The sequence below is a fragment of the Pseudopipra pipra genome, chromosome 5 (assembly GCF_036250125.1).
Source record: "Pseudopipra pipra isolate bDixPip1 chromosome 5, bDixPip1.hap1, whole genome shotgun sequence".
Taxonomy (NCBI): Eukaryota; Metazoa; Chordata; class Aves; order Passeriformes; family Pipridae; genus Pseudopipra; species Pseudopipra pipra.
In genome coordinates, this window is record NC_087553.1 from 68,570,781 (window position 1) to 68,596,565 (window position 25,785).

The 25,785-nt window shown below is 42.2% G+C and overlaps 1 protein-coding gene across 3 annotated transcripts in view; it reads left to right on the forward strand.

Annotated features, from left to right (window-relative positions):
* The first annotated feature begins 2,014 nt into the window (after nt 1-2,014).
* The window catches only part of FRMD4A (FERM domain containing 4A), a 366,759-nt gene continuing 342,988 nt past the window's right edge, over nt 2,015-25,785 (forward strand). The window contains exons 1-2 of one of the 3 annotated variants that reach the window (XM_064656471.1): nt 2,015-2,120; nt 2,584-2,718. In XM_064656471.1, the coding sequence (XP_064512541.1) occupies nt 2,674-2,718 (45 nt within the window). In that variant the 5' untranslated portion in view covers nt 2,015-2,120; nt 2,584-2,673. Of the gene's footprint in view, nt 2,121-2,180; nt 2,309-2,424; nt 2,486-2,583; nt 2,719-25,785 lie in introns of those variants that run through there. The other 2 variants (XM_064656470.1, XM_064656472.1) reach the window with 2 other exon arrangements.

Sequence of the window (25,785 nt, forward strand, 5' to 3'; positions counted from 1 at the left end):
TGTCAGACTCAAGAGTTGCTGAATGTGTTGTTTCTGAAGTCCCTCCTTACAGTACTTCAGGTTGGGTTAGTGTAGGGAAAAATGTAATAGCCTTGGGATATTTGTCATAGTGCTGTTGAAATAGATTTAGTTACATATTTTATAATTTGATGCCTTAAGATATATTTTAAAACTTACCTTGATCTTGTATTATGCATATTTTCCCCTTTCAAGAGACATTTAAGTAGCCTTCTTCTCTGCTCCTTGTAACAGCCAACAACCTGCTCATCTTCAGGGATGAAGACAAATCACTTTGAAGGGATGGGAACAGATCATTTTGTATGAAGTTCATTGCTTCAGATGGCTGTGAGGCAAAGGGTTACCCACTGCAAACAGTCAAGATGGGCCCTGTGATTAGAAAGCACCATGAATCTTTGCCTCAGATCTCTGGTCTGGTTGAAGAAAATCACTGAAGCCCAAAGCTCTTTGGTGTTTAGGTACCTTAATGCATTTAACAAAGCTGGGACCCTGTTCTCTATCAGTGGAGATGACTTATATCCAAGGGTGGAGACAAGTATGACTGCTGGCACGTGTGCATTCACAGGAGCTACACTCACTGCAGTGAAAAAAATCAGGTCTCTCAAACAATGCACTAAATGCCACCCCCAGGTGTAGGACAAGGGACTCTCCCTGAATGTTGATATCTGTAATGCAAAACCAAGGAGGGAGGACCTCAGAAAATGCTTTCCTGTGTGCCCATGAGTGTTTCTACACCATCCCTTGAGAGGCGACCCCTCTGTGTACAAGTGGCTTCCCACTCGCACACCTCTTGATGGAGAACCTGCTGGGAGGAAGGAAACCCCTGTCATCACCATACAACACTCAGGCTTGGTGCTGCAGCTTGTGAGGAGGGGAGTGCATTTACCTGGTCTGTGGATTTAAATGAAAAAAAAGGGGTTTTCCTGTATGCCACACACCTCTCAACAAGGGCAATCCCCCTTGGACCTCTTGGAGGTATGGATATGCCACAGATATCCTGGATGACCTTGCTAGGGCAATGTCTGCAATCTCTCATGTCACTGTGTCCCCTTTGCTAAAACAAGATGATAGGTGAGCGAGAGAATTTGGACAAGCAAGTGCTCTGATGTTGTGCATACCAGAGCTGACCTGCCAGATGTAACTTCCAGAGCACAAGGAAGGATTGCTGCTGCCTTCATGGAGACAGTAATTTGATTCTCTTTTCTATCCTGCTGCCAATTTCTATAAAAGTTGCAGGAATGACATGTGTCAGAGAATTCAACTCTGTTTGAATCTGTCTCAAACTTTTAATTGGTTTCCAAAATCATGGGGGGAGGGGAGGGAACATGCACGTGGGAGTTGTAAGATGAACAGATATTGTCATTAGATGAAGCCTAACATTTTAGGAAATGAAGCCAAATTTCTGCTTGTTCAGAGGGGTGATATGAGTGTGGATAGACCGAAATCCAGGAGGCTTCTGAGCCCCACAAAACAGGGGTCTGAGAGGTCTGTCAGGGCACACCTGCATCAGAGTGCTGGCCTTCCTACCAGGGTGTTCTGTTTATTTTTGAAGGCTTTAAAAAGCCATCTTCCATTTACACCCAACGTTTAAACAAGGGGCTTATTTTCAAGGCTAATTTGTCTCTCCGTCTTAACCGGCCACATTTTCACAATTAGCCGTCTGTGTCCCCCCGAGCCGCGGGAGCCCGGCGGGAGGCTGCAGCATCTCCTTGCGAAGGGAGGGAAGGGGGGGCTGCCTGGCTGCCGTCTCCATGCGGTACAGGCAGCGTGATCAGAGCGCTAACACAACAGCCTGTGTAATTACATGTTTCTGGGAAGTGTGTTAGCTCCATGGGGAGCTGAGTCCATTTAGAGGGGAGGAGGAGGAAGAGGCTTTCTTTGGGGGGGTGGGGGGGAGAGTAAGGTGAAAAGGGTCAGTGGGTAACCCAGCTCTCTCGAATACGATAGAGGTAATTGTTGCTCTCAAGTGAGCACCGGGTGCTTCCTGGCTCTGGCTGCTCTCGCTTATTGCTCATGTCTGTGTTATGCAGGCGTCTGCTCTCCAAACCAGGCGCAGCAGGGCTTTGCGAGAAGAGAGAAGAGGTTTGACCCTGTTGGAAGCGGTACGTGGCGATGTTTGACGTTGTTTCTGCGCTAGCATCACCAGGGCAGGGACGAAGATGCAGAGTCAGGGGCACGGCAGTTCTGTGCTACCTAGGATTTATTTAGGTGGAGGAAGGAGAGTGGCAATTAAGAGCAATTAATGACAGTCCGAGTGCAGGGGGAGGATGGCTTGGACCTAACCTGTCATGTAGGTGTTTGATATGTGTCCTGTGCTGCTGCAGCTTTCTGTGGTGGCGTGTGCCTGAGCTTTAAATATCCTGCAGTTCTCGATATCTTGTTTCTCCAGCCGTCTCTCTGTTTCATTTTCCTCTTCTCTCTAGTGTAAAATTTGGCCTAGCTTAAGCTTCTTTCCCTGGCTGTGAAGGTTATTTCCTTCCCTCCTCTCCTCCCCACCCCCTCATCCATCCTCTCCTCCTCTTGCAAATGCTCTCCGACCCTGATTTGGGGTTTCTCTCCCTGCAGTTAGCTGTGGACTCTGTGGATGCTTTGCCGTGACGAAGGGCCGAGGGCTGACCAAGTCGTGGGGAGGATTTGTATGTAGGAAGAGAGGAGATGGCTGTGCAGCGTGCTCCCGAATCTGCTCTGAGCCTGCTGATGGTGAGTGCTTGCTGAAATCCATTTGGGAAGGGGGGGGTGAGAAGGGGAGCTGCACCGCATGGATTCAGGGCTCCAAATCCATGGGATGATTTTGTGTGAGCTGCTGCTTGGCTTTTACAGGTCCCAGGGAACTTTGCAAAGGGCTTGTGTAGGGCTTGCATGGAGACATTCCTCCCACGATGGGTTTTAGTGCATCTAGACCCATGCTCAAGGCAGGATTTTGAAGTCACCTTTCCGGCAGAGCTGGCACTTGCATTCAGGGTATATCCTGAGCTGCAGCTTTTCATTTTGTTCATTATATCAGTGTCTTGAATTCCCACATCCTCCTGTTTCCTCCTGCTTTTGCCCTTGCTGATTGTGACACAACTTAAATGATGAGAGGGAGAACTTGATTTCTCTGCTGGCTGAGAGGTGTGTTGTTAGCTGTGACCGGGTACTCAGCTGTGGTATCACTTGGGGAATGGTACTCTAATGCAGTGAATTGCCATTCAACTAACTGCAGAGTGTGTCACATCTCCTACTGACTGCAGACCACGGGGTAATGACTAGTATTTATCCGAGCTATTTGCTACAACGTGTTGAGCCACTGACCTACTTCTCGAAGTTCTGCATATTTATAATATTTTAAAGAAGATTATTTAGCAAACCACGTGGCTGACTCTAGAAACACGCCAGTGTTCTGTTGCAATTAAAATAAACCCTTCTGGTGGGATATTAGTTGTTTAGCTTTACTGATTTTATTTTTTTTTCTTTTCCTCTCTTGTGCTCCTCTTGCCATTTTCTGTGCAGCAGCATCAGGGATGGTTTTAGTGTAAGATCTCTGCTGGATGTTTTTCTGTCTAAATGTCAGTGTAATGTTTCCGCTGGAGAGTTGTCATAAGGAGCATCTGTGTGCGCACATGTGCGTGTGAATGCATAGATATATGGGCATTATATATATATTTATATAATTATCATTACTGATCTCTTTCCTGATTGCATTAGGAAATGGTCCCTAGCACTCAGAGACATGATGAGTTAAGTAAAGGGAATGCTGCAGGATAAGAGCCCTGTAGTGCCTAAGGTTGTTAACAAAGGTCAAGTTGAGAAAAGCAAATTTTATGTCCATTACTCAAAATGCTAAACATGCTATTAAGCCTCTGCATGGTTTGTTTTATATTTGCTTGCTGTGCAAGCTCATTTTATTTCCTCTTGCTTACCTCCGGCCTTCCTGGCTTTTTAAACAGCCTTTATTTCTCTTTCAAAAATAAATTGATGAGTGCCTGTCACCCCTGTGTCATTGTTTGGGCTCAATATGCTTTTAGTTTCACTACCCTCTGAATTCTCAACTTAAAATCCTCCTTCAACAATCTCTGTACTCCTTGAACAGACCTTGTCAAACTCTGGTGTGGTGCCAAGCTGCCAACAAATTTCTCTCCTAAATCACGGCTTTCTGTGGCTACATGGCCTTGCCCCAGTTGTTATTTTGAGATGTGTCAGGCGTTTCTGCAGCTCTGGCCTGTAATCACAACTCCTTGGGTCTCCTCACCTGGACACAGCCCTGGGCTGCTCCCAGACCCACATGGATGGGCTGGCTTGGGTTGGGTTGGGGGTCCACAGCCAAAGGGGTTCTGCCTTTGACCCTGTGGATGGCTGCTGGTGGTGGTGGTGGGGAGGTATTTCTTGCTTGGGAGAGGATTCATGCAATGCTGTGGACTCTGCTTCTGGATTATCTAGTACTAGAGGTTGGTTATGGGTGTGGAAAAGGTGATTTGGTGTGTAAAATCCTGCACTCTGCAAACTGCCTCTTTTGCCTTGGATTTTTCTTGGGTTGTGAATCAGTTTAGTTAACTGCAGAAGCCTCATCCTTTCCCCTCTGCTCTGCCTTGGCTTTGATTGCATGCCTGAGCAGGCTCCCCTTGAATCAATAATAAATTCTTGCATAATTCATCCCACAATTAGCAGCTATAATGGCATCTCTTCTAAAACTGCCACCCTCCAGAGATTCAAAGATTAGATGCCTTTGGAAAGTCCACAGAAGTAGCTTTTAATACTTCGATGGGCATTCTCTAGTGAGAGTTTTCTTTTAGCAATAAGGAGTATTTCAGTACTGCATTTCCCCTGCAATAGGATGCAGAATGTGCATTCAACCATCCACTTCTTATGAGACATAATCAGCAGCAGCATTTGGCAGTGCTGCATCATAGTCTGAAAATATCTCCTTCTCAATGGGGTACCTCAGAGCACTTTGTGCTGCAAATAAAGAAACCAAGGTACAGAGCCAATAATTGACCTTCCGGGGGTTCAATGCACTGAAATCGAGTGATCCAGATCAGGAGTTTGCTCATTCCAAGCTTCTATCTGGTCAATTAAGAAAGATGGACATTTTCGGGCTTTAGGGTTTCGTTCTTATGGAAGGACCATCTATAGGACATGGGTATCCAGCACCACTGTGCCCCAGCAGAGAGAGCTGCAAGTGGGACCATGTGGCATTTCAGGGTGCCAGCCATGATGACAGCTCATGGTGACTTACCTACTCCTGGTAAATGCTACCAGGACATGGTGTTGACGTGGCCCAAAGCAACTCCAGAGAGCAGGTCATTGGGAAGCTGTACCTTGCTGCCTTTAGTTCACCAAAGAATCTCATTACACCTGCAGGCTTAGGTGGACAGATCCTACTTCTGTTTACTGAAAAAAAAATTGACCATATAATTAATTAATCTAAAGTGAATTGGCTCTTATTTTGATATTGTTTTCTAGGCATTTTAATACTCAGGTGGGTTTTTCCCCCCTATTTATAATGATTATTTTTTCTTTTTTTCCCTCCCAGGTCAGGGAAAAGGCTCAATGAAGGAGAATTTCGGTCTTAAACATATATTTTCCTAACATAAAGATATTAGTTTCATACAAAGGCTGCAATCTGCAAATATAACTGCAACTTGTCTATTCGGGTAAATATCTTGCATTACAGATGACTCTGGATTTTGCTTGGTCTGCAGGACTCCTGCCTTTACCTTGCTCCAGAGATCACAGCAGATGAGAGACACTGCCTGGTTCAGCATGGAGTAAATTGGCCTGAGCTGTGCCCAAAGTAACTCTGCCTGTAGAATTATCAAATCATTAAAACAGAGCTTCCTCAGTTTCTGTGAATCAAGAGGAGGGAGCATCTAAGCACAAAATAGCAAATACCGTGTCTTGTTAGGAACAGTAACACCTGCAGTGTTAAGATCATTAATGCTGATGGGAGTGTGATACCAGTAGGATTTTATGTCTATCTTATTAGTATATTGTAAAATTTTAAAGCTGCAGACATATTGATTGCACAGATTTTAACAGCACAATAAGTTATGATACCTGGTGTCTCCTGAGACAGCATTATTGCACCTCATGAAAATAGATCTTAGAGACTTGACCTTCAAACTACCGTGGTTCATAACACTAACACTAATTAATCTGTGTTAAGTGACAATGGAGGTTCCAATGAGCAAGGCATACAGCTCAGTGTTTACCAATTAATATAAAATGATCTTAAAATGGTAGGGAAGAGAAGCATGGTTCTCTATTTCCAGGAAAGCTGGCTCCAGCTAGCTCCAACTAGATGCTTTCACCTTCTCCATCAGAATAAAGCTTTTTGCTATTTATAATACAACTTTACTCTCTCTGGTCTGTATATATAAATACTTTCTTTGAAAATAACAACAATATAACATAAAACAAGTACACTTGTAAATTAATGGTAACTGCTTGTGTTCAGAGGAACATCTTTCATTTCAGGGGACTGTGTGATGCTTTCAAAAATCATTATTTTGTGTCTGAGCTGCATTCAAGCTGAGGCTGGAATAGAGCTGCATGTGAGATTTCCTAGGTGATCTTCACTACATGGGACTCAGTGATCTCTATACTTCAAGGGGAAAAAAACAGGGAATGTGTAGCATTAACTCAGTCTGTGGTGTTCACAATGGCCAGGATGAAGAGTGAGAAAAGCCCAATATCAAGGCTGCAAACCTCTCTGTTTCCTTGTTCTACTGGGGTTGAAAACATTTCAACGGATGTCTAAGGCAGACACCTGCAACAGGAAGACATGTGAAAACTGCTCTGCTTCTAAACTGGAGCATAAACAATTGGCATCTGAGTGTCATTGTTCACTGAAAATCTCAGATTTCTGCTGTGCTTCCAGACCTCCTTTTTAGGAGGATTCTCCTGAATCATCCTTCCACCCCTCAAGCAAAGAAAGATACACTGGAGTCCTCAAAACAACATGAGTCTCCTTGATCTGATCCTTTTTCTGAAACGTGGCACTGAACACTATAGCATTGCTCTTAAAACACACTCAAAGATTTAACTATATCCTTACTAAATGCTGGGAGGGCCATGCCCTGACTGGTTGGCTTCTGAGGTGTTGGACTCGACAACATTCTGGATATTCCACTAGTTATTTCACATGTTTAACTGCTAAGTTTTATGTCTGAAGTCTGCCTTTGTGAAGACGAATTTGGCAACTAACTAAAAAGATATAGAGCATCCAAACCCCATTTAGACCTAGGACTACTCCCCCTCCCCCCATAAAGCTGTGTTCTGTCCCTCTCAAGCCTCTAGACAGATTGCAGCAGCACAGCTCATCTTGGAGGATCATATTAAAACCTTTGGGAGAAGCAAGGTTACAGTGGAAGGATGAGGTCATTTTCTGCCTCTCTCATCTCAGACTTAAATTATTTCTATGTTGACAGTGTGCAAAAGCCCTCGACATTCAAACCTCCTCGCTGCAACCTCATCCACAGACCGCGTTGACCTGGAAGGTCAATGCTTGGCACGCTCTTTCCGCAAAAACAAAACCCACTCATTCCTTGCCATTGCACGGTGCAGAGGTTAATGCAGCTCTCAGCTGATGCTGAAGCAGTGTGACGTGTCAGCAGTGCGTGACCGATATGCATCGGTCTGGGTGTGAGCAGCACTGCTTGGGAATGAGTAACGCCTTCCCCTGGGAACCGGCTGCGCCGCCGACATCTGGCCCTCTTCAGATTCATGCCCAAAATGAGGTCTGCGGGGACACTTGAGCAGCAAGAGGAGGTGATTATGCAGCCCTCTCCATGCTCCTTCCACAGATATTTCCAGCGTGCAGGTGTGTGGGCTCCACCCGCAGCCTTCCCAGAAGGTCTGGGCGGGAGATGATAACGCGCCACGGCACCCGGAGGTCGTTGGGGAGGAGCTGTGCTGGCAGGAATTCCCTTCCTCCCTGGCTCTGTCCTTGCTCCAGCCAGGCAGTAATTTGCTAATGGGCTTCACGAGCAACCATAGCTGAGCTGTTTGCTGATTGCTCTTTTAGAGGATGGGATGAGAGCAGCAAATTCCTGCTCGGTGCTGTGTGGCTGCATGCTACCGTGGACTGGGAATTTAGCCATTTCTTGTTGATAATTTCCCCCATAGCACTGAATTATATCTGAACTTTAGTATTTGCCTTTGTAAACTTCCAGTAAGACTTCAAACACAGTGATTTAATTCAGCTGAATGAGATTAAACACTCCCTGGGATTACTCTTGGCTTCCCTGTGGTGGATGTCACCCTTTACCCATCTGAGCGGCAGGACTATAAAATCATTATCCTTCGATTCTGCTCTAGTGCATGCTATCAATTTTCTTTTCCTTGTCCCTCTGCATGAACATGCTGTTGAAGAAGCAGACCATAATGTTTGCACATCTGAATTCTCCTGTTTATTACTACACTTTAAAACAGTAAGAGGGATTATAGGTTTATTATTTTTTTTATTATGAATACGGCTTGTGCCTTGTATTCCAGCTGCTCATTCTGAATGACTGATAAAATTATCTCATCAGAGATGTGGCTATTGATTTTTTTCCCCCCGATGTTATAGAGCATTGCTATTTGTAGAGGAGAATTAGTGGGCACTTGAGTAAATTATCGTTATGATTAATTGGAGACTTTCTACCATTAGGAAGAAAGTAACATATTAACAGATTGAAAAGATCACTAAATATGACAACTCCTTTTGGCGGTATATAAAAGAATCATATCACTTCGGCTTTTTAAAAATAAAATGCATTGGAAAATTTGACTGATATCCCTAAACCAAAATAAAATGTTAAAAATGCTGTAAAATGTAAAAATGCCATAATAAAAATGCAATGTTATGAATAGCTACTAATGCATTGGAAGGACTTGTAACATTAACAATTGTAATTTTTCCTATTCTTTGCCTTCTGGTTACGAATGTCATACTTCCGTAATTACTGTACTCATAATTTCTCAGTGTGGCAGTGATCCAGCCCACTGACAGGCTAATGTGGTTAGCACATCAGGGCTCCGAGACATACAGAAGCCCCACGTGGATCCTTCCCCAGTGCATCCCATGAAAATGCAGATTTTTGTGACGTGGCACCTAAAGCTGTTGTGCTCAGGTGGCCAGTCCTGCAGGCGCTCACAAAATCTGTCAGCACCAGCGACGGCTGCTTCACTTCATGTGCCTTGCTGAAAACAAAAGCCACCAGCTGGATGGGGGGTCAGAGGCACTGGATTGAGATTTGGGCTCTCCCCAGCCAGCACACTGTCCCCAGCTCTCCACAGCCACTATAAAGGCTGCCAGGGAATGTGTGTTTCCGCCCCTGCCAGCCCTGGAAAACCTTGGGTAAACACCTCCCTGCTCTCCTCAAGACAGACACATATATTTTGCCCCCATGTCTTAATTCTTTCTGCTTTTAAACACTGAAACTTGCAGAAGTCAGTTGAAATCAGCCATCTCACAAACAGGTTTTAATGTCACTGGGCATCAAACTAACCTGAACCCATCACCAACTTCTAGCAATGTGAATTTTATTTTTTAAAGGAATTCTTGGGCTGGTCTGAAGCTGAAGCTCTCAAAACATTTGATTGAGGCTCCTGCTTGCATTTTTGAATGGTCTTATCATATTATGGAGTCCTGCTAAGCACCCTTACAGCACACACTCATCCAGCAGCAATGCCTGAGATGAAGTGATATTTCCAAAATCTTGCTTGAAGGCACTGTGGTACCGGTTGCTCCTTGAGAAGCCTCCCAGGCATGAAGAGATCCACAGTGTGTCTGTATTTCGTGGAAACAAAAGCTATAGTGAATGCCAGAAACCTATTTAGAGGAATGGATCTACAAACAAAAATCTTATCAGCTTTTTGCATCCTTCATGGGATCAAAGCTGGTAATTCCCAAATTAAAGCCAGCACCTCCTAGTGCTAGCTCTAGTGCCCAGACTTAGCTTTTTGGGTCCCCTTGTATTTCAGTGATGGTGCTGAAATACAAACAACTGACCAGGAACAATGACACTTGATCCCGAAGTGCTTAATTTTCAGGTCATGTTGCAAAAGCCTTGCTGAAACAGTAAAATGTAACGAATGAACATAAACTGGGAGAGCACAAAGCTGGGTACAAAAATAATCTACTCTCTTATCTTTGTAAATCAGTTGCAGAGACATCAAGGCATCACACAATTTGGTGAAAACAGAACATCCCTTCCCCTTCCAGTCGTTCTCCCAGCACGCACTGCCCACCTCCTGCCAGTGAAGGGATGCTCTCTGCAGTGTGTCCTTCACTGTTCTGCCTTCTCTCAATCCATTTACAACCACCAGAGAGCTGAAAATTATTTTTAGGGAGGTTTTTCTAGCACAGAAGCAGAATTCACACAGAGCCTTTCTCCACAATATTTTTTTGTCTCTAGGCAGGCTGTGATAATCCTGATACTGCAAGACATTCGGCTTTGGCTCCCCATAATTTGTGTGAAGTTAATGGAGGAGTGTCGTAGAACATATGTTTGGCTTAATATAGGTTCAAGGTTTTTTTTAGTCTAATATACTAAAATAAAATCCAGAACATCTTCACAGTAAATAAGATTGACAAGGTTTTCATTTTTTAATAATATGAGGCTAATTGAGCTGTAGTGGTCAGAGCATATTGTATTTCCTGGTAATTAATTGCTGGCTGTGGTAGTTGACTGCATAAAACTATGCCTTGGGCCATTAACCCCAGGTTGTTAGTACTCAAGGAAATGTCTAGTGAAGGTCATTATTACTGCTGTTATATAAGCTATTGTAATAGAAAAGAGTTGGCATGAGCTTTTCAAAAACCCATTTCGCCTGTTCTGGTCTCATTTCAGAGGTCTGGCAGCAAAGGCTGTTCCCAGTTATTCTGCATTTACGTTAATTTTCAGGGGGTTAGAGTTTGACCACCTTCGTAAAACCAGAGATCAATTAATTGGAGTGTTTGGGAGGTTGTTTGCTTAGCTTTACGTGGCCTAAAATGTTGGCCTTTCCAGAGGATTGACACAGATTTTGTTCATAATGTGAATCCTATGAGGCTGGACATTGACTGAGCAAAAACCCAACCCACACCTCTCATGTTGGCTTCTTTAGCAGCAAGGCACAGACTCTGGGTGGGTGGATGTGGGGTAAATGGGACAGTTGTTGCACAATGTCGGACCAGTGGTGTTTGTGTCACGATATCTCTGGCTTGGATGGAGTTCCCAAGGTTTGGATGATGGACCAAAATCAGCCTTCTCATTTAAACAAGCTTTTCTTGTTGTTATCCCATTGCCTCCAGAAGGGCTTCTAACTTCCAGATCAAGAAGGAGCTACAGGGAGATTTGTGTTTGTACTGTTCCTCAAACAGCTCTGTTGGTCAGATTTTCCAGAGCTGAAGAATGTACCTTCCTTTAACAAGATATTAGTAATAACAATTTCACTTATTTACCATATTAAATACAGCTTTGTGTGGAATGCTGTTTTCTGTAATCACATCTTTAAAATAGGATGAGTATTTTGCACAGACCAAAGTCCTTGAGTCAGTATTCTAAGACTGCTGGCTTTAATGGTGTTGTGAGGAACCACTTAAGCTTCAAATAGACAAAATTACAGACAGTAGAAGATGGTACAAGGAAAATGATGGGGAAGTTTTGTAATTTGCTGACGTCCCCAGCAGTAGGGTTTGGTTTTTTCCACTTTGTAATTTTGTTCTGTAGTCAGGAGTTAATTTCCATAAGAAGAGACCTGTATTGCCTTCTTGATCAATACAGAAAATGGTTTTATCACCACCTTTACTGCAGTATATAAGTAAAGGCTTATTTGTTCAGAGTCCCTTACTGATGGAGTGCCTCTCTTGAACTCTCTATCTAATCTCCTCTGTATCTAATATCAGTTGCAGTAGCTGGTGTTCACTGTCTTGCAAGAAATAATAAACTAAACACACTGCTTACACTGGGTCCAACACAAATGTTTTCGTATTGTGGGAATGTTTTGAGCCATTCTTTTATCAAAGTTGTGCTACTAGACTTCTTTGATCAGGTAGTGCTTAGACCATTTTAAACAGTTTCTCATTTTTGGATGTCCCATTTAAATTTGAAGAGATAAATAAAGAATCATTCATGTGAAATTTCTGTGAGAGCTTTGATTCATCAGTAGGAATTAAACCTCAGCTGCAAAGTCCAGAGGTGCCTACTGTCTTGGACTCAGATCCTGTTTTGAAGGTTCCTGTTTGGTTTGTCTCTGTTTAGGGATTTACCTGAAATACTTCTTCCAAAAACATGTTTCAATATTAACTTTCTACATTTCTTCCAACAAAATGCACCTGTGCTCACGCTATGACTAAAATGTGGCTGTTGTGGCTAACCCTGAATATATTTGGGGAGAAGGGGAGAAAAAGAATGCTATCCACTTGCAGGATAAAATGTAAACTGATGGCAGCGAGTTACTGGACATTTTAAGAATGCATGAACACGTGGACAAACTGAAAAACTCCAGCAGTTTTGTACATGTTGGGAGTAAGGAACAAATCCTATTTGGAATCTGCATCATGGTCCATGTATAATAAAGCAGGAGGTGGCTTAATTGCCAGAGCTTTTGCAAATTGAATAATGTATAGTAATCTCTGAATAAGAGAGCAGTCAGTTTTAATTTTTAATAATGTTTAATGAAGTAAGCATTCGCAACACATCTGGTATTTGTGCATTAACACAACTGTCTCTGGATAGTCAGAGTCATTCTTTCATATGTAGGCTGGTGTCAATTGATTTTCCATGGTCAGAAGATGTAGTTGAGTCTGTTTAAGTTCCATAAAACTTCCCCCATTGCACAAAACCATTCCTGTCTGAGGGAGAAGGATTTGAGCTTTCTTCTCTTAGGATCATGCTGGGAATAGAGTGTAAATCCATATTATTCTACTTATCTCCATGACATTTCCAATTTCTACAGATGCAATCAAAAGAATTTGGCTCATTGATCTTCAAACTCTTTGACAATTTCACACTCTGAGCTAAATGGTATGAGCAGTACAGTCGCCCCATTGCTTTTCATCAATAGAAGTTTTTACCTAGATCAAGACAGCACGTTTGAGCTATGAATCTTGGAGATTGTTATTGGTTTACTGGTGGAATATTTATCTTCAAACTGAAATGAATTCTTAGATGAGTCATTGCACACATACCCTGTCTTGATATTTTTAGGTGCTAAAGCCAATATTTCAATGAGTCTGGGTTGGGGAAAATTGTCCATAATGTTTCGGATGTACAATTAAAGTGCCATCTGCCTCTGTGATGCTGCAGATGTATAATTGACATTCACTGCTGATTTGCCTCTTGATTTTCTGCAGACACTGAATGCTGTAATTGTTTATATGGTATGATCCTAAATACCCATGTGAGAATTTTCCTCCTCATGTGTTCCTAACAGAAGTATCACTACCATCCCTAATACTCAGGAGATGGATTCATTAAAAGATAATTTGCAGACAGCTAAACCAAAATCTTACAGGAATACAGTGAGTAAGTAAAAAACAAGTTCTCAAAAGGAGTGGCTTATTCCTGTAAGATCATTGTTTAATATAGGAGAGCTTGTTGGGAAAACGTAAAGTGCTGATACAAAATCTGGTGACCTTTTTGCACTGATTTAAATGTAGGTTGTAGCTGGAAAAAAAAAGAGTTGGTATTATTTTCTCCTCCTTTTTTGCAGAGATAGAAACCTTCTTCAGGGAAAAAAATTTATGTAGAGTAAACCTGAAAGGTCAACTATAACATCAAAAGAACTATTTTCTCTAGGGTAAAGACTATTTAATAAAAAACGGAGATAGAAACCACAGCAGTGAATTCTGAACAGATGGGAAAACAGAGATGTGCTACTTTTTCTATTTTCTTTTTTACTGTCTTTACTTTTAGGAAATTCAATCAATAAAATCTTGATCAATCAGCAGGTGTTAATTTTACCCTATGAATGGCTTCTAAGATTCTTTGTCTGAGAATACTTTAGGCCTGAATGCTGAAATTAAAGCAAATGTGACCTGTAACTTCAATGACAGGAGGTTAGTGGCTCTATTTTATATTTCTGCCCTTCTTTTTGACAGCAGTGGCTTTTAAGCACATTGGTTAAATTCACTATGAATTGTCCAGGGCTTTGCATTCGGCTTCAAAAGAAAGAAAAATTGGTGGTATAGAATCTGAATCTGGCTTTGCTGCAAGTGACATTTTGAGTGATCATTTCCTGGGCCCACGCCTAGCTCCCAGGAAAAGTCAGCTTCTGGGTGCTCAGAGAAACCAAGGTCCATTTTGCTGAAACTTGTTCCCTTTTTGCAAGCCATTGCCTCTATGTGGCACTCAGCATAATCCAAAAGGATCCCCTGTGTCTTCCTAAGGCTGAGCACTTGCTCTCACATTTCAGTGTCTCTAATGGTAACAGTCTAATCATACGGAAAGGACGTCATGGCTGATGGTTACAGCATGTCACTTCAGTGACAGTGAAAGCAAAGGACCAAGCAACAGGCTAAGGATACTGCAGAAATAAAACACAGGGGGTGCAGGAGAGTGTTTGGGGAAGGGAGGTGGAGTCAAATACAAAGAAATGGGGTGCAGGGCACTGCAGATAAGTCTGATTCTGTTCAGTTGCTTTTTCACATCTCTATTGCTGTCTGCAGAAATCCACTAAGTTAAGGAGAACCAGAGAGACAACACAGGAGAATCTGACAATGTTAATGCTGTTGAACATTTGCAGTAGGGAGAGGAGCTGCTTTTCTACACAAGACATTTATTCACAGCCTTGCTGGGTGCTCTGTGATAAATGCAAACAGAAATCCATCTAGAGCACAATGTATGGTTAATTTTACCCAGGTATCTTCTTGTTGAGGTCTAACTGGGCTCTTTAACATGGAGAAATGACAAGATGTGAGGGAAAGACATTTCAGCTTGTGTGTTCTTGTCGGTTTTATTTTTAAATTTTATTTTAAAAATTTTATCTTTTAAATTTTATCTGTCTCTGTTTCATGGAACAAGCTTTTGGATATGTTTATTGCATAAATATTCATCTTCAGGTTTGGCTTATAGTTACTGAGAAGGTAGAAGGGGAAGGCTGCAGTCTCACAGCACGTGTAGTGCAGTGCTTGAGTTGAGCATACCAGAAATTAGAAGACATTATTATGATAGAGAAAGATATGCAGAGGGCACTGGACTGTTATTAAAAGGAGCTGGAAACTTGCACAGATATGGAGGCAGCATGAAACTGGGACCCCAAATCTTGCGAGGAGTATGCTGAGCATCTCCCTGTGACATACATCTGCTAACTCAGCAATACCATAGTCTTGCTGCTGCTGAAATGTGGCTTATTCTCTTAATTGCACTGTACTACAGAGAAATAAATCAGCCACAGATCTATTGGTTTGCATATTAGACACTGGCTGGATGAAGCGTTCAGTTCCTGTTAACACCAAGGGTCAACGAAAAGACTTTTCTATCACTGTTTCATTCACATGCTTAAAAATGAAACTCCAATGACAAATTTAAGCTTTCACTCAAATTAAAAGGTCAAAAATAATTTTCATTGGATACCTACCAGGATTGCAGTTCCTAAAAAATTACTTGGATACATGGAACTGCTTTCCTTTCAGTAGCATGAAGGACTAAGAGATAGTGAAGGGCAGAGCTGCAGTACCCATTTGGAAATGGGAGTGCAGGAGGATGCTGTTTGCAGCTCCTGCAGCTCATTTGTGTTTGTATAGAACAGGTGGTAAGAAAAGTGGAGACTCATCCAGAGAGCAGGGACATGGAGCACAGGATTCCTGTCATCCAACGGAGTGCTTCCCAGACCAGGAGACTTAGAGAAAGAAGAAAGATTTGCCTTCTGGACCCTTCCTTTCCTTGTGGTCCTGGCAGGAGAGGGAAGTGTGTTCTGGAACGTCTAGCTATGGAGGCCTCCTGACAGCTCACATCCCACAGGCTTAGGAGTGGCAGTGACAGTGACTTCCTTCTCTGGAGGCAATGTCTCTATGGAAAACAAAGCAATGTGTTTGGGGGTGCTCCTGCTAGCCCTCCAAACAGCGGCTGCCTATTAGCAGCTCTGGTGACACCTCATTCCTCCAGAGGCCTCAGCTGCAGGTGACAATACGCATTCATCAGAAGCCTTTAAAGTTGCTTTGGCCCTCTGCAGCACTGCTCAGTTTATTTTGCATTCTAACAAGCTGCAGCTTGTGATTCCCATTGGATCTCCAAAAATACGTGAGCAACCCTAGGGCACTAGTCCCCCGTTCTCCCAGGCTGGAAGGACCTCCTTGTGGGAAAAACCAAGTTTTCTCTCCTCCAAGTTGCTTCCACTACAGCTTTGTTCAATTTAATTCTAGTCCTGCCAGTCTAAATAAGAAGGCAGCTTCCCCTCAGAGAAGTGTTCAAAGCTTCACATAAAGTGTCTTAATTTCTGTCATGTAGAGCTGTACATGGCAGATATGAGCTGCAGTGTGTACAAAGGCACCACAGTGCGAGAAACCACAGTGAAGGCTTCCAGAGCACAGGATCTGGTGGGGGACTCTGCTGTGATTAGAAAAAGGGTTGTATTATAGCCAGAATCAAATTATCTGAAGGTGTCCTGCTGGTAAGCAGCAAGTACAAGCTGTACTGAGTCTCAAATTGGTGAGTGCAAGAGAGGTACTATTAGATCTTTAAATCCCTCTTTGAGTTAAGTTGGGTTTTGTCAATATTCTCGTCTAAAACCTAATGCAAGATGTCTCAAGATACAGGCCACAACTGAAACAAATTTTATTTTTGCTTCTACGCATTAATATTCTGTTCCTCAGTTTTGGGGAATGTTTCCCATCAGAGGTTTCCCTTAGGAGTCTGAAGGGCTTTGCTTGGAAGAAAAAAATCGATGGCTCTCTTGTCCTAACGGGTCTCTGTCTTTCTTGAAATAATCTTTTCTAGTTGTGGGGAAGAAAAGCCTTCACAGGACAGAAGTCAAGATAACTGTAGCTGAAAATTAAGCTTGCAGGGAATTGGAATGGGATTCTGTGGGATGATCTTTGCCATCCAAGGGATCAGGCCAGAGTAGGTGTTACCTGCAGCCCAGCTGAGATGCAGTAGCTGGGCATGTGGATGCTCCCCTTCTGCTCTTTGTGCTCTTCTTTGGCAGTCTGGGTGAACTGATTTTCCTTAGCTTTGCAGTAGAAAAAATTTAACTCCTAGGTGTCAGCTGAGGAACAGTAACCTCAGCTGCTTCAATTCTGACAGTTAAGGTGGTCTTATCGTTCCCTATTGCACTATTCATGCAACTATCTAAAAAACCCAGAGATGCCATGTTCTGAAGGTGTGCTTAAGTTTTTAGCACAGGATAGGGCATCACTGACAGTGGTAGATGGATTTGCTTTCTTTCCCCCTTATAAACAGGACTCAGCCTCCTGCTAGGAATTCACTGCTATCTCTTTTCCCACATCCTGACAATCAGCTGGGATCATCTAATCCTTATTCCCTTGCTCACAATCATACATCTCTATGCTACCATGCTGCTGCTGTTCTTGCATTAGTATGGCACCTGGATCGCACTGGGAGCAGGAGTTTTATTGTAACAGAAACTTTTCAAACATGGTAAAAAAATTAATATTTCCTTTTCATCCTTGAGTCCAAATCTTTTATATCATCATAAATTGGACATTTGTCTCCCCTGGGTGGTAAGGATGACTGCATCCATTGCAGTTTTTCCTCTGAGGAAATTTATAGTAAGATTTAAATATGAAGCGAATGGTCCCCTTTAAAGTTGCATATGCTAAAAGAATGTGACTTATGAATCCTGTTAGCAGTAATGGCTGCATGAGAATATCAAACACTTAGTCAAATCAAGATTTTGCTATGATCCATCTCACACTAGAAGGGTTGCTATAAATTTTTGTACTGTGCCAAACATTTTTATGCACCTCGGGTATACAGGGTGTGTTTGATGCTTATAGAAGTTGAGTCTGTTTTGCTTTTGTTGCTGACTACTGGAGGAACACATGCAAGTGTTTGTGCTGAACAGAATTATAACTCATCTGTATTGCAGTGTTAACAACAGACAATGCTGCTGTCTGCAATAAAAACAGCAGATAATATTAAACTGCAAATAAATCCTTCACCTTGTGTTGGGAAGACCAGTGTTATTTTCACAATTTCTGAGGGCCAACACAGGTGGTGTCTTCTGGATAGAGCAGATTCAGTGTAGAGTAGTGATATACTTAAAAATTGTCTGTATGAAATATTCACAGAAAAATTTACTTCACGCACTGAATATTTGAACAATTAAAAATCTGTTTGCTGTTGCTTTCTGGCCTTGGGCTAAGCTAAGGGACTGGCTTGAGGATGGTGGTGGTTGTAGCCTGCCAGCTGAATGGTAGCTGAGGGATCATACTGGAACAGTCAGGAACACCAGCAAACCTAGAGGACTGTCATGGTTTTAACCCCAGCTGACAATTCAGCCCCACACAGCTGCTCGCTCACTCCTACCCGGTGGGACTGCGGAGAGAATTGGAAGGGTAAAAGTGAGAAAACCCATGGGTTAAGAACATTTATTTCAATTTAACTATTGAAATAAATCAAATCAAATAGTAAATTTTCGGGATCTAAAAGAAACCTGGAAAGGAAGTTTTCACAAAGACATGTAGTCATAGAACAAGGGGTAATGGCTTTAAACCAGCAACAGTCTGCCTGTTCATATTCCTGGAACCCTTGGTTCTTTTATGTTATATGTCTTTGAAGAAATTACTTTGTTTTAATGTCATAATAATTGCTTGACCACAGCCAGGATTTTAGGACTTCTGTGAATTCTGGGAGCACCAGAGTGGTCTCAGGGGCTCAGCCTGACCCTCATCACCTTTCTGAGCTGGGGCACAAGTCTGCACTGGCAGGTTTGTTTGGATGTTGTCTCAAACTGCCTCTCTAGCGATGAGGCCATTTCACAGTGCATCAGTAAGGTGGATACCCTTGTGGCTAGATCTGAAGGTGGTTTTAGAACCAATTCTCCAACACTACATTAAAAAATAAGGAGGGGTAGCAGGGGGCTGTGATTTCACCTTTTTATTCTATTTTCCAAGCTGGGCTAAAGAGTTTTGTTTCTTTTGGGTTACCCACTTGAATCCCGCTGAATCAGGAAAGAAAATTACTGAACGCATGAGAGGAGTGCAGTAATCATTTGGGGTCAGTGAACTATAGATTGCAATATTTGGCAGAGTTATTGCACTTGCCTGGGAGCCAGAGCCGTGTCCCCGCTGCATCCACCGGCAGCCATGGGAGAGGAGGGAAAGGCTGCTCTGTGTTTTGCTCACTTGGCGTCCTCCTTTGTGCCCCCTGAGTCCTCAGCCCTTCCTACCTGCTGAAGACTTTCATTCTGCATTATTGATTATTTTTAATCAAAGAGATCAGAGTTATTTCCCCCAGTTGTCAGTTGGGTTCGTACCACGCTGCTGGTTATTGCAGCTCACTGAGATAATGAAAACAACCATCCAGATCATGAAGTTTAGACATAGGAAACCTGACTAGCCAAGGGAACTAGTTTTATTTGATCTGATCTGCTTGATTTTTTTTGCTTCTTTGTCTCTGTATTCTACGAGGTATTTTACTTTGGCTTCCCAAAGGCAATTTACCAATAATTCAGTGACAGCTCTCCAGTCTTACTCCTTGGTTTTTAAGCCTCTGGATAGTAGACTTGAATTTTGAGGACCTGTTTTCAAGCACTGACATGTATTTTCTGTGTGCCCTTGGGCAGTCTCCTTCACCTCTCAGCATATTAATGGTTTTGTAAACGGGCTTAATGTCCTTTTTGCAGGACCATTTTGTGTACATCCAGTGTGCTGGTGTTTTGGCAGTCCACTAATCCAACGATGAGAGAGAGGAGAAATAAAGCAGGTAACTGACCCACGCACAAGGACGAACATAAAGCCAAAAAAAGAGAGATCTTGCTGGAGGGGACTCAAACTCTGCCTCCTCATCAAGGAAGACTTGTGTGAGCAGAGGTTTATGCCATAATGGGTGAGCCCCAGGCTGCCCTTCACCATGGATGATGGGACTCCTGGCTCCCTAAAACCATTCCTTAGTTGGAGTCGAGAATCTCATCATTGCTCAAGCTGTAACAGCAGTGGGAACTTTGAAAGTCAACTTTATGACCATATTCTGCCAGCCTGCTTATTAATGACATGCAAATTATAGAAGTTCAAACATTTGCATTTAATGCTCATAACTGTTTCTTTGATTGCTAATGATGTTGATTCACGAAGAAAAAGCTTTCTCAACTAGGCTATTTTATGTACCACACCAAAAGCAAATGAAAAGATGTTTCAAGCAGCATTTTTTTTGGTCACATTAAGCCCTGTCCAAACACCTCAGGACTCATAAATTAGGTGGAAATAAAATGTGATTTATCAGCTAATGAGCTAGACTTCAGTTTTTAAACAGAATTATAACTTGTTTAAACAATAAATATGCACATTTAGTCATGAACTTCTGTCCTGAATTTCACCACACAGTTGTCACAGATCTTTATTATTTATTGATGTTACAAGGTCAGCACAGCCACTGTACAATTCCTAAAAGACTCATACCTGGAGCAAGTTGACAACCTGTAAACTTATGGTATGAACTACCTTTGCTATCCATCCTTGCAACAAGACACCATTTAAGGGTGAAAGACAAGATGCCAAGCCCCTGACATAGAAAAAGGTCCTCAAAACCTGTTACAAGGAAAAAAATAGGGGTTTTTTTCACTCTTGATTAGTTTTCTCAGACAAGCTTTCATCAAAACTTCCAGCAGCCATTTTATGTTTGTTTCTCTGCTGAGTGTGAAGGTGCTGAGTACTGTTTAAATGAACCATATTAATAAGAATTTGATTTTGTTGTGTTTTTAAATAGGAACCCATTTTTTTTTGAAAAATCTGATCGTCAGTACCCCAACTGGTTTGGAAAAGTGAATGACATTGCCTAGCTAGTTTGAAGTTTGGGCTATGAACATCACTTGACTCTGCATAGGAAAGTTGTACATGAGGTTGAATTCAACTTGTCTGATCATCTGCTTTCCAGCAAAAGCCAAAGAAGGAAAACTGATATGTTTAAGGCACTGACCTGTTTTGATAGTAGCTGAAAGTGGTCAGGTTGTGACTTTGAAGTATCCATTTTCTTTTCATTCACCATAGAGGCAATGTGAGGGACTGGGTTAAACCTAAAGGAGATTAATCCATTCGTGGTGACTTCTGAGTTCAATTCCTGACCTCTTACTGACATGTTTTTGTAGAGGTATGATCCTGTAGAAACAGCAAACAGGATCACTTGCACACTATCTCAGTTCTAATAGTTCTTTCTGCAGCACAAGGCTCAGCATCAATTCAGCAATGCAGTTTGTCCTTATGAACAATTTAGGCAATAGAGTGTTTAACCAGTAATTCCAGTATTCACTGGTCATAAAGATGTTATCTGTCCAAAATGTGTCCTCAGGCTTCAGCATGTCTCTGCTTTAAAAGGAACCTGGTTAGTCTGATGTATAGGTACATGAATACAAAGATAATGGCTCGATGAATAATTAGGAAGAGAAGAAAATTCAGTGAGATAAAAAATGTGAATTTTAAAAAGTAGAGAAAAATACCTAATCTTGAAGCTCTATAAAGAGACTGATCAGCAGATCTTGATGATTCAGCTGGGTCCTGCTTGCCAAACTGTTTGAAGTTTATGTTATCAGACAAACAGAAGAAAGTGTTTATTCCCAGAGACTCTTCTTTAGAGCCTCTACAAAAAATATTCTACAGCTGAAATAAAATGATGACACTTGGGACTTAAAGTACTGATGTTATTACTTGAGAAATGCAACTGCATCAGTTTTGGGTTATGTACCATACAAAATGTTGCTTGGAAATTTAGAGCCGTTTTGCTCTTCATAATGTTGCCTTTGTCTCTTATGACACTTTCAATCTCTTTGTACCACTGCATTTTGCTGTGAAAAGGCTAAAAAATGGTAACAATAAATATTTATAAATGGAAACTGGATCAGGAAAGTTGTCACGGCAGACAGCCAAGTTACAAAAGATTGTCTGCTTTGACTCTTATACAATGATATTGAGAAAGGTAGTGTACAAACTATTTTCTGGCTAAAATGAAATAATAATGTGGGTGTCTGCTGATAGGAAACATCGTCAGGATTGACATGATTCTTGGGTTTGGTTTTATTTTTTTTTTTAAATCCACCTTGACAAATATTCATCATGGCTAGGCTTCGCGAACGAAGATTTGGAAAGGCTCTATCCACATTTGTTACAGGCACGCTGGTAGCTTATGAGACCAATAAGTGACAGACATATCCGATTGCAAAAGGCACAGCAGAAAGACTCCTTAGATGGTGTATTCTGCAAGACACGGTTCTTTCTGCGTTGCCTTTTCTCCTCGAGAGTGATCCTGTGTGTGTTCTCAAAGGAGACAGCTGTGTTATAGATGCTGTGTCTCCAGGCCTCCTGATTGGAGGCCAGAGTAGACCAGTTATGGTGATCAATATGGCCAAGGCTGAGATGTTGTTTCAGGGAGTCCTTGTATCTTTTCTTCGGGGCTCCTCTCATGCGGCAGCCAGTGGCAAGTTCACCATAAAGCAAGATCTTAGGGAGGCGGTGGTCCTTCATCCTGGAGACGTGCCCTGCCCATCACAGCTGTGTTCTCATCAACATGGCCTCTATACTTGTGACTGCTGCTTGCTCTAGAACAGATGTATTGGTCACAAAATCTGACCAGTGGTTGTTTAGGATTGTGCAGAGGCAGCGTTGATGGAAGCGTTCTAGGAGACGCAGGTGGTGGCGGTAGATGACCCATGATTCGGAACCATACAAGAGAGTAGACAGCACTGTGGCTCTGTAAACACTGATCTTGGTACTTTTCTTCAAGTGTTTATTACACCATATTCTTTTGTGGAGTTTTCCAAAAGCACTATATGCCTTTGCTAACCTGTTGTCTATCTCTCCGTCAATCTTACTATCCGAGGAGATGAACCTTGACAAATATAAATCAGAGAAATAGTACCAGAAATGTAAACAAGGGATGCAGAATAACATTTCTTCAGTGATTTTAAGCAAGGTTTTTATATATAAATTCCTAAAGGAGGTGAGATTCATAGGCAACCTTAATTAGATACATGTTCTAGTGACAGACAGCAAGATGCTCCATTGTGCCATAGGAAAGGTGCTGCTTTTCTTTACTAGAGTAAAAAAATTGCCCCATTTTGGAGCAATTGGCATGCTGTGACCTGGAGGATTTCACCCTTCTGTTCCTTCTGAGACCTCTGACCAAAAATTTCCAAAAATTTCTTGGACCACCTGGATGCAGCTCTGCTTTGCATTAGATTTAATGCTGTTTAAAGACAGTGTAAAAAACTGTGGGTAAAAAATGACTGCATGTTAGGCCAACCTCAAAAAAAATTTTGTCTGCAGAACACTGAAATCTAAATAAAATGGAAAGATCAGTTGTCAGAGATCTTTTTAAGTCACTGAGGTTGGGACCCATGTCTTCCAAGAGGCAGCTCATAAATTCAGGCACTCTATTAGGATACTTATAGGTGCAGTACAGCTTCGCATTACTGCTGTTAGTGGAGATTTAGGCAGAAAATTTGAGAGATGCTCCAAGCAGGAGGCAACTGCTTTAGGTAGAACTGAAACCCACTGATGGTATGACCAATGTACAGTGAGTGGGATTCAGCAACCAAGTTCACAGGCATCCAGATCCACTTGAGATGCCTTAAGATATCCAAGATATCCATCCACTTTTGTCAGGTGGATGTGACCCATGAGTAGAAGGACATTTCTACATCTCTGGAGCAGCTGTGAAGTTCTAAGGGCAGCTCAAATGGACCTGCATTCCTGCATGTGGGCATCTGGGCTGGGTTCAGAGGGTTGTTGTCTGGCAAAAGGGGAGTGAGAAACCTCAGGCTTGCTCTTAAATGTAAACCACAGGCTTTGAGGACGTCGTCCGAGGTGTAACTTTACTGCCCAGGCACCGGTGTTTCTGTAGGTGCATTTCTGTACCAGGCTTGCCTTTCAGTCTGGACTGAGGCTAAAGTCTGCATCCTTGGGCCCAGGGCAAGACACTAGAGTCATTCTGCCAGATCAGTATTGATACACATCTCTTAATCCCTGCAATAGCTCAGGACAAGATTGTATCCTGGTTCTGTGCAACCACACAGGGCTGGCCTGCCACAGGTTAGACTTAGGGAATAGAAACTCTGTTGCTGGTATTTGCTCATTCTACTGTATATAGGGGCGAGTGAGATGGGGAAATTATGGAATGTGGGGACAATGAATGCAATTTACACCTAAGAGAAAAAACAGTGGATAAGATGATGTTTCTAAGGCTTAGCCCCTCACTGGAGCGGGGCAGCTGAATGGTAACCTATCTCCAGGGAGGGTGGATGGAGCTTGAATCCAAAGACACAATCCAGCCTCTGTGAACATGTACAAGTTGCTGCCCTCTTTCCTGGCATTATTAACATTTTCATATGTGTGTTTATTAGCTTTGAAAATAGAAGCTATTAGTAACAAGAAAATCTGTGACAGAAGCATGGTAGTGACAGTCACAGGCTTTAAAAATTGTGCTGAGATGTTCTTAAATTCACTGCACTTTTTGAGCCATTTTTTCCTACCACCTCTGCCAACACTACAAGTAGGACACAGCCGCAACATTGCACCTCCAAGACACAGAATTTGTGTTGCGTTGGTGTTAGACACTAATAGGATTCCAGTACAAAGCACTCTAATCCATTGCTAAGTAAGTGACAGGGTAGTAATATGGTTTGAGAAAAGGACACAGCTAACATGCTACTTCTGCTCTTCAAAGACTTAGCTTTATAATCATCCGCAAAAGTCTTTGTTCAGGTTTCTGGAAGTATTTTGTAAGTGCCCACACCTGCCTTAAAATATTGTCTCAAACCAATTTATCTGCTGCAAAATTCAGTCTATAATTAGTTATGCTTTCAGTCTCTGAATTACTGTATAATGGTACGTTGTGTTGGAGCTGTAACTATTAGCTTTGGTATTTCAGTAGGCTAATTGCTGATGCAGTTTTAAGGACCAGTAAAGTTGTCACCAGCAGATCAGTAATTTTATCACTACCACTAGATAAAACTCCTGAGGTTGAATATGACATCTGGTCAAGTATAGTGTGTCAGCCTCATGTCTGAGTTGGGGATAATAGATACTTCCAGTCTCATTTCAATCTCATAAATTTCAGTGCTTGGGTGGGGATGTATGGGTGTGCTGTCTGATGGTCATGGTCCTGCTTGTGAGCTGGTGCATTTCCCTGCGGTTTAAGCCAGTTATGCATATGTAGTTGAAGTCTGTTGTGGTTGAGGACTTAACATTTTCCTCACCTTGACAGAATACCGAGCCGTTCAAGCTGGATAATTCTAATTCTTTTCTCTACACAATAATAAAACCGTCTTTAGTTATTTGGAATGCTTTTTTTTGGATTCATCTGAAATATTGCAGTACCTATATGATAGAAATCTAAGTGAGCCTCGTTGCACCCTAAACTCTGTTGACTAGACGTCAAATGGCATGATGGGAGGGAGTCTCAGACAATTTGCTTAGATGCTGAGACCTGGATTGTAATCTTAGGTGACACAGATCCTGTTATGGATAAGATTACCAGTCTGGAAGCTCTTTCTCCACCATTAACTCATTAAAACTGGACATTATTACAGCAATGCTTTGTATTGTGTTCTCTTGTAAGAGGTTCTTCATTTTTCTGTCTTTCCATAGTGCTATCCATATAACCTGTTGTGATGTCAAAGACTCAGCCTAAAGAAGACTTTGAATCTGTCCCC